General features: G+C 35.2%; 1 protein-coding gene across 1 annotated transcript; it reads left to right on the top strand.

The window, feature by feature from the left end:
• Nucleotides 1-241: 241 nt before the first annotated feature.
• On the top strand, nt 242-2,124 carry LOC142182060 (uncharacterized). Its single transcript, XM_075255952.1, has 3 exons — nt 242-1,057; nt 1,535-1,585; nt 1,759-2,124. The coding sequence occupies exons 1-3, from the start codon at nt 242-244 to the stop codon at nt 2,122-2,124; spliced, it is 1,233 nt and encodes a 410-aa protein (XP_075112053.1).
• Nucleotides 2,125-10,085: the final 7,961 nt, after the last annotated feature.

Consider the following 10,085-nt stretch of genomic DNA (forward strand, 5'->3'; position numbering starts at 1 on the left):
GAGAGGATTGGATCGTAACACTAAGTCAGAAGCAATTGTAGTCCTAAGAGATTTTCTTACTCAGGCAAACAGTGTGTGCTCTACTACTGTTAAAATTCTAAGGACTGATAATGGAAGTGAATTTTTTAGTACTGAGTTCAAGCATTTATTGTCTAGCCTTGGTATTGTCCATCAAAGTACATGTGTTTACACACCGCAATAGAATAGGGTGGTAGAAAGAAAATACAAATCTATTTCAGAAATGGCTAGATCTATGAGGTTTCAAGCAGTTGTGCCTCTAATATTTTGGGGAAAATGGGTTGCTACAATAGTGTATTTACTTAACAGATTACCTTTTAAAGTAATTGGGTACAAATCACCTTTTGAGAGGTTGTATTTGCATCTACCTTCTTTATCCCATCTCAAAGTATTTGACAGTCTGTGTTATACAACAACTCCTAAAGTTTTGGACAGGTTTTCACCTAGAGCGATTCCTGTTGTGCTCTTAGGTTACTCCTCTACTCAAAAGGGGTATATATTGTATAACTTGCACTCCAAAACATTTATGATTAATAGAAATGTTATGTTCCATGAAATTGTGTTTCCTTTCAAGTATGTTAAAGCTTTAGGAACTCTTGTTTTTCCTATCTTGGATCTGTCTGCAAGTCCTATCTCCTCTTCGGCACCTACAGTAGAAGACTCAACTGAGCCTATTGAAGATCAGCTATCATCAGAGTCCTTTGCAGAAGATCCTTCCTTCACTACAGACACAATTGCCTCTAAGCCTATTATTCCTGCTATGAGTGACTACAAGGATGATGCTAATACTGAAACATCTGCAATTCAATCACATACTACTGAGCCTCTTGAAGAATGCAGAAGATACTCCAGACTAAGCAAGCCACCTTTATGGATGCAAGACAATGTCACCACCTCCAAAGGCTCAAAGTGTAATTATCCCATCTCCTCCTATATAGACTACTCTCACATCTCTCCAACTTTCATACAAGCTCTCACAACCTACTCAGCTCTCTCAGAACCAACTACTTTCAAAGAGTTTGTTACTGATCCTAGATGGGTAAAATTTATGTAGTTGGAGATTAAAGCATTGCTGGATAATCATACCTGGAGCATTGTAGATCTTCCACCTGGAAAAACACCTACTGGCTATAGGTGGGTATACAGAACTAAGTATAAAACATCTCGGAAGGTAGAAAGGTTCAAATATAGATTGGTTGCTAAGAGGTATAGTCAAAATGAAGGTTTGGATTATGGTGAAACCTTTTCTCCTATGCCTAAAATAGTCACTGTCAGGTCCATTATTGCATTGGATGCCTCTAAATAGTGGTTGATTTTTCAGATGGATGTTCATAATGCTTTCTTTAATAAATATCTCATTTAAGAGGTCTATATGCATATATCTAAGGGGTTTGCTAGACAAGGGGAGACTTACAAGAAGATCTGCAAACTCCACAAGTCCCTTTATGGGCTTAAACATGTCCCAAGATAATGGAATATGAAGTTGACTGAAGCTTTACTTTATATGGGATTTCAGCAAAGCCATTATGATTATTCTTTGTTTACAAAGAAGGCTGGGAATGACATAGTAATCATACTTGTGTAGGTAGATGATCTCTTGATCACTGGAAATAACAACCAGTTGATATGTGACACTAGAATAGATCTCAAGAAAATGTTCAAGATGAAGGATCTAGGAGAGTTGAAATTTTCCTAGGCATTGAGTTTGCAAGGTCTAAACAAGGAATTCTCATGTGTTAGAGGAAGTATGCTCTAGAGTTAATATCTGAGTCAGGTCTAAGTGGTGCAAAGCCAACTGGAACACCATTAGAGCTGAATCAGAAATTAGCATCCATAGAGTATGACAGTTGTTTCAATACTAATAATGCTCACCTAGATGAAGCTCTCAAAAATCCTGGTGTTTACCAAACATTGGTTGGAAGACTATTGTATCTTATTATGACCAGGCTTGACATTGTTTTTGTGGTTCAGGTCCTCAATCAATTCATACACTGTCCTAAGAACTCTCACATGGAGGCAGCACTGAGAGTGGTAAGATATATAAAGGAGGCACCTAGTTTGGGACTTTTGATGCCTGAAGAATCATTAAATAAGTTGATTGCTTAATGTGATTCAGACTAGGGGGCATGCATACAAATAAAGAGATCAGTTACAGGGTACTTAGTAAAATTTGGCAATGCATTAATATCCTGAAAGTCTAAGAAGCAAAGTACTGTCTCTAGAAGTTCAGCAAAAGTAGAGTTTAAAAGTATGGCATCTTGTGCAGCAGAGGTTATATGGTTAACAGTGTTGTTCAGTGAGCTAGGTGTCAAAATTGAGTTGCTATAACTCTAATATATGATAGCAAAGCAGAAATCCAAATAGCTACCAATCCAATATTTCATGAGAGAACAAAACATATTGATATAGATTGTCATTTTGTGAGGGAAAAGCTAAGTCAACAAGGACTGCTCAAAACTGAGTGTGAATACAGAAGACCAACTACCAAATCTACTCACAAAGGGTCTAGGAAAAGCTCAACATAAATACTTGTTGAACAAAATGGGATTGAAGAACTTGTTTGAATTATCAGCTTGAAGGGGAGTGTTGGCTAGCAGCTAAGTGAAAACCTGATAGCTAACTACAGTTAAGCTTAAGTGTAATATTAAGTAGAGTCAGTTAGTTAGGAGTTAGTGAAATTTGGTTAATGTTAGAAGCAGTTAGCTTGTTAAATACTGTAGGATATTGTAAAAAACACAGTTTTTTTTGAAGAAATGAAGTGAGTTGGTTCTCTTCTCATCTCATTCTTCTCTCATTTTCTCCTTCTAGATTGTTCCTTCATGTTAGCTTCTACCACCATTTCCATATTTGTTAACAACCCTATTCATGTTAATTTTCTATCCATCAGCGCAAGGGCAGATTCAGGGGCGGAAGGGCGTTCATCCGAACCCCCTTCGCCAAAAAATTAGGCTACATATATAAGGTCAAACTTTTATTTTATAGTTATATACTTCCTCCGTTTCAATTTATGTGAACTTATTTCCTTTTTGGTCTGTGCCAAAAAGAATGACCCATTTCCTTATTTGGAAACAATTTATCTTTATACAATGATTTATAGCCACACAAAATATATATGCCTCATTTTACACCACAAGTTCAAAAGTCTTCTCTCTTTTCTTAAACTCCGTGCCCAGTCAAATAAGTTCACATAAATTGAAATAGAGGGATTATCATATTTTGAAGGAATTTTTACCTCTTATATCAAAGGTTAACACCTTATTTATTTTAAATAAATATCATTTAAAAAAATTATATTCTATAGATACCTTTTAATGTTTATAGCAAAATATCTAAATTTGGTTACCTTCTATCTCTAAGCCACTAAATATGCTATTCAGTTATACTATTTCTTTTCTCTCTCTACTTTGATACATGCCATTATCTACCCCCATTCCCTGAAAATATGATGCTCACATCACCTCTCTGAACCAAAACCCCTATTTGTTCTCTCCACAGAGAACTTCCCCTATCTCATACAATCCACCCCTAAACTATTCCTCTCTAGGCTCGTCGTGCTAACAGCTATGGGAATTATGATGGACACGTGACATTGGCCATAATGGTTTTGCTCCAGCATCTCTGTAATACCTATTTTCCAAGATAGTGATCGAATCTCAGTGGCAAGTGATGTGATCGTAATTCTTAGGGGATAGCAAAGAAGGCAGCGGCGGCAATTTATATGTACACTCTTTTTCTTCTTGTCCAATGATGTTGTTCCTGCTTTCATTCAAGAACGATTTATCTTCATTCGCGAGGGTTTTTGCTCGACGGCGGATTCGCCGAAAATTAGGGTATGTTCTTGAACAAAGACGATGGAGTTTGGGGCTGAGCAACTTGATTTTCTGCTAATATATTTCAATGTATATTCAACGTATCATGCCATATTTTCATGTATTTTATTGTATTCACTATCTTTTTTCATTGTATTTCAATGTATCGCGTTGTATTCTATGTATTTCATTGTATTCATTGTCTCGCTATATGCCATGAATGTATTCATATATTTTTTTTAGTTAATATAATTTATGTATTCAGATGTATTATATAATTTTTCTGAAGATTGCTATGTTTTTGGGGTATTTTTCGGTTGAGAATCTTTTTTATAACTGAAAATACAAAATTTATGTGTTATAATTGAGTTTGTTGAGTTATATTAGGTGTTTATTATGTTAATTGATTCACTTTCCTTTTAAAAATAGTGTAATCCCCTATTTCACACCGTGAATACAGTCGAATACAATAATTTGTCCAACTGTAATCCCATGTTTTACGCCATGAATACAGTCGAATACAACAATTGATTAGCTGGACTTCCCTGATTCATGCCTATTTTGCTACTGTATTCATGAATACAGTAGCTTAAATACGTCGAATACATCTTATAACAATAGAAAATGTATCTACAATCCGTAATATAGCAAATGATATCTATAGATAGCTAATTACCACTAAAAGATAGTGCTTTATGAAAATTTCTCTATTTTGAATCCCCTTAAGATGGCCAAACATCTTAGCTCAGTGGTCAAGGGTTTTATAATCCTTAAGGTCGTGAGTTCCATTCCTTTTCGCTGCAGTCTTTTTCTTCCGAGCTCTTTGAGGGCTACTTTTAAGAGGATGTTAGATGATCAAGAAACTAAGGTGTTTTAGTACCAAAAAATTTAGAGATTTTTTCATTCCTATACACTATTTGAAACCTTATTACGAAAAATATCCATGTATTGATATTTACCCGACCTAAACACATTTTAGTTACAAAATATATACAGCCAATCTTAAAAGACTCCTAATCCATTATTTGTGCCTTCAATTAAGGGATTTAGTTACACCATTTTCCTTTTTTCTCTCATTTCTTCCCTCTTCTCTTTAGATTCTCTCTTTCTCCCCCTATCTCGAGTAAACAGGGTTTTTGTATAACTAGAAAAATTGCATAAAAACATAAATGCTGCAATAAAAGGGTGTCACACCTCCTTTTTACCTACACCCCCCGGAAGAGGGTAGTACAAGGAGTTTTTCCAATTAAAAGACAATCGAAACGGGATTATTGCAATTAAAGATTCAGAGTCGCCACTTGGGAGATTTATGGTGTCCCAAGTCACCAGTTCCAATCCCGAATCAAGGAAAAGATTGACTCTGATTAACAGTCCGCGAACTAGAAATCCAAATAAGGAATTCTGTTAACCCGGGAGAAGGTGTTAGGCATTCCCGAGTTCCGTGGTTCTAGCATGGTCGCTTAACTGTTATATTCGGCCTATTATCTGATTTTTAATACATGTTTTAAACTATGGTTCAATTTTAACTTTATAACCGCTTTTATTTAATATTTTTAGGAAGATTCAACGTCACATAAAATGCATTTTGAACCACGTCACATAAATGCACCCGCAGTCCGCAACATATCTTATCTAACATTGTTCGAATTTAGATTTGGGTCATATAAATACGCACCCGAGTTTAGGAAGATATTATTTAAAATACGCGCCTAAAGCAACTGCGCGTTTCAGCTCTGCGAGGGCCATGAAAATTTGCTAAATGGCGCGCCTCGAATTCTGTTAAAGGTATTTCTAAACTTAGTTGTTGGGGTCATAAATAATTATGTTATTTGTACTTCCTTTAATTGGTGATTTATTTCACTAAGGCTGAATCAAAGAACCAGCCCAGCACAGCGATTATATGGTCTAATTGACTAAGCCTGGTTTGAGCAATCCTTGATACAGGCCTAATGCGTGAAGGAACTGGGCTCCAGGTGAAGCCCAGCACAGCGGCCATGCTTATTTGAGCAAAAGGGGAGAACTAGCACGACCGGACCAAAATTGATGGCCTAACGCACCATGGCCAGGGAACTGACCATTTGTGATGGTTTAGGCCAAACTACGAAAATAGGCCCAATTCAAGGATATTGCAATTGAGAGGCCAAGGAATCGATCCCTTGAAGGAATCAATCTAACAAGGCAAATATGCAGATCCGCAGACCCTTTCAAATACAAAATTAAAACTCAATTTGCTACTGAATAATATGCAACTTTAAATTACAGCAAAACTCAAACTACTAAACAGGGAAACAAAATTTAATAAATCCCTAGAAATTAAACGTTGAAACCCTTTAATCTACCTAGTCACATGGATAGCTTAACTTTAAACATGCTCTTCTCAATAGCACTTATACAAAGCTGGCCTATACAACAAGCCCTTTCAATGCATATTTGATACCCCCACAGTGAACTACCAAGCTAACATTACTACAGCAAACCATATCCAGAACGAGTGGAAAGGAGTATAAGGAAATTAAACGAAGCTAAACAATTTCGAAGGTGCGAAAAAATTGAATAACAACTACATCAATGTAAGTCTCCATTCAAATGAACCAATCTTCATATTCATCCATTTTCATACATGGAAAGATGAGATGAGTACCTGAAATTCGAAAACAAAGAATAGAAAAGGGAAGATCAGCAACAGAGCAGTAGGGAATCTGCAGCAGAAACCAAACAGATTCAACTATTAAACCCAGGAAATCAACTCAAATCCAATGAAAGGTTAACCCTCAAACAGCTTGAATCAGAACTAATCAGCAACCAAACATCAATTCATTTTTTGAGTATCAGAATGAGAGCTTCTGTTTTTCAGAAAGGAAAAAAAATCACTGAAATTGCCAATAGAAATTTCTAGCCGTTTTTGTAATTTTCTGGAATTATCTCTCTAAAATCTACCTTCTAAGGCAAGAAATGGTGCCTTTATAGGCAAACAAATATGGCAGTCTAGACAATTTAGTATTTACCCCTTTAGTCCCTTTTTAATTCTTATTTTGCTACCTAATCCCTAAAATTCTGACTTGCTTGCCAAGTTAAACCATCCCACTCCTGAAATTCAGTTAAAACCCCTACTAGAAGCTTCCCATTCTGTTGTGAAAAAGATTTTCCAACCTAAACTACCCAAACTACCCCTCAACACCCTATTTATTACCCCTTAAACCAAAACGAAAATGGGCCAAGAGTGACGCAAAGCTGAACTAAATCCAGGCCCGCTCCTAAACCAATGAGCCAGTGAAGGCAACCCAAACCAACAAAACACTCAAATCCTGAACACAATAGAACTTAACCAGACGGACCAATTTACTAACTTCAATTAATTTTATACTACCATAGCATGAATTAGGCTATTATATTGAAAAGACCTAATTAAAATAACTTGTGAGACTAAACAAAAGTAAATAGAAATTCAAGCATGTCGCTAATCACTTTGCTCAAATTCAGTCAAAGTTGGGAAAATTAACTAAAGGAGAGAGGCAAGAGATGAAGTAGACAAACACGGATAGAACGAAGTAAGAAAAAAAAGGAGATTAATCACAGACACAAAAGAAAATAAATACCTTCTACAATTCGGACCAAGAAGAAAGCAATTCGAATCTCCAAATCCTTGGGTTCTTGGTCCAATCTGACATTAATTGCATGTTCTCATAGAGAACAAGCAAATAAAAATCATTTTGGATCGATATCGTCCGCATAATCTTGATTTTGACCTTTAGGGTTCAACTTGTGATTTGAGATTCGAAGAGTTTGAAGGTGATTTGAGAGCCAAGAGTTTGAGATTGGGGAAGAAGGGACTATAGGGGTTCTGGGGTGTTATTTTGGGGTTGAACGGAGGCGGCGGCGTCGGTTGAGGCGATGGAAAAATAGGGCGGCGGATTAGGGTTCGGATCTTCTGAGCCAGATTCGAGAAACTCAGGTGTGATTTGCGGGAAAAGGGGTGTGGATTTGGACTGAGGAGAAGGAGAGGGAGCTAGGGTGTAAATTTGGTGGCCATCGGAGACTTACCGCCGCCGTAGGGCGATTTCCGGCGGCGGTGCACGACGAGGTTACGTTGGGGGGTCTCTGAGATGGTGAGAGACGAAGAGAGGGGGGATCTGAGAGGGGCGGGGTCCGTTCGGACATTTATATATTATCAGGATCCATGGTTCCTAGCCGTTGGATCTAAAGAAGATCAACGGCTGGGATTCAAGCTCGTCGAAACGGGGTCGTCTGGTTTTAGGAGGCTGGACCGGGTTAAGGGCGGGTTTGGGTCAGGTGGGCGGGTATGAGGAAATGGTTTTGGGCCTGTACATAATTCAACTGAGGGCAGCCCAAATTTGGGTCTTCTCCCAACTTTTCATTTTTCCTTTCTTTTGATTTTTCTTCTTTTTCTTTTCTAATTTCTTTTAAAAATTAAAAATAAAACCTAAATTAATTCCTAATCAAATTATCCTATCATATTGAATTAACTAACTCTAATGCTCGCCACCACTAATTAAATGCCAAATCAAAGGAAACCAACAAAAATTCGACAAATTACAATTAAAGTGTAAAAATGAACTATTTGTGTGATTTTTTCTCATTTTTATAAAACACTAAATTACTAATTAATTCAAAACTACAAAATTAAATCCTAAATGCAAATGCAACGTATTTTTATATTTTTCATTAATTAAAATGCACCAACAAAAATGCCAACAATTAACAGAAAATGCCACGAAAATCCTCAAAATTGCAAACACTGAAAGAAATTATTTTGTTTTGAATTTATGGGAGTAATTCATGTAGGGCAAAAATCACGTGCTCACAAAGGGGTGATGGGGTTACGAACCGCGAAGAGAACAGTGGCAACAACAGCCTGAACAACCTGTTGAAGAAGAACCCCTTTAACAACCTCTTTCTTTATAATCAAATTCTTCTCATTCTTATCTTTCGTGGTATGCAACCTATAATTCTCCATACCCCCAAGCATACAATACAATCCTGAATATACCCAATACACCACTATTGGCGAAATTGTCCCCAACAATTTATCTGACACACCATATAATCCTTGATTAAGTGGCTGCAACACAACTAGAGAAAGTTCAAGTACTATTTTGAGATAACCCGCTTTACCTTTAAATCTTGTCCTTTAATTAATAAAGATGAATATTATGAATTGTTGTTCCGACCGGCAACTACCATGCCCTTAATTCTACAAAGGAATAAAATCTACTAGAGAATGCTCAAGGAAAATTCAAAGTTACCATTACACCATCTTCTCTTATAATTAAATTCTTGCATTTCTTTTGATATCTGTTCGTATGGATGGGATAGTAGTGGTCGATATGTTAATTTCAATGTCGGAAAAATTGTGATAAACTCGGAGTCAAGTTACGATGCATTACTTTCAGCCATTACAGAGCATCTATCAATTGATATACAATTACAACTTTCATACATTATTTATATCCAGTTATATACAACTACAATATCATACCACTTAAATACAATTTTTATACAAATTTTATACGATATGTCTTTTGTATATTTTGTATCTGATTTATACATAATGAAAATAAATTTCATACAACAAATTTTATTTTATACAACTTATCTACAATTTATCTACAATTGTCATACATTATTTCTATCCAGTTATATACAACTACAATATCATACCACGTAAATATAAATTTTATACAATGTCTTTTGTATATTTTGTATCTGATTTATACATAGTAAAAATAAATTTCATACAACTTATCTATAATTTTCATACATTATTTCTGCTCAGTTATATACAACTACAATATCATACAACTTAAATATAATTTTTATACAATATTATTCAACTTTCATACAATAGTTAAATAATAAAAATAGATATAAACAATAGAATACAATTCTTCTATAATTTTAGTATAATTTCGTAAGTATAATGTATGTCATGTCTTCTTCCTCTTCGAGTTTCAATCTGAAATTCAGCCAAAATCAAGTCTACCCAGTTAAATACAACTACAATAACATATAATTTAAATACAAACTTTATACAACATGTCTTTTGTATATTTTGTATCTGATTTATACATAGTAAAAATAAATTTTATACAACTAATTATATATTATACAACTTATCTACAACTTTCATACATTATTTCTACCTAGTTATATACAGCTACAATATCATACAACTTAAATATAATTTTTATATAATTTTTATACAATATGTCTTTGTATATATTTTGTATTTGATTTGTA

The sequence above is a fragment of the Nicotiana tabacum genome, chromosome 6 (genome assembly GCF_000715075.1).
Source record: "Nicotiana tabacum cultivar K326 chromosome 6, ASM71507v2, whole genome shotgun sequence".
Taxonomy (NCBI): domain Eukaryota; kingdom Viridiplantae; phylum Streptophyta; class Magnoliopsida; order Solanales; family Solanaceae; genus Nicotiana; species Nicotiana tabacum.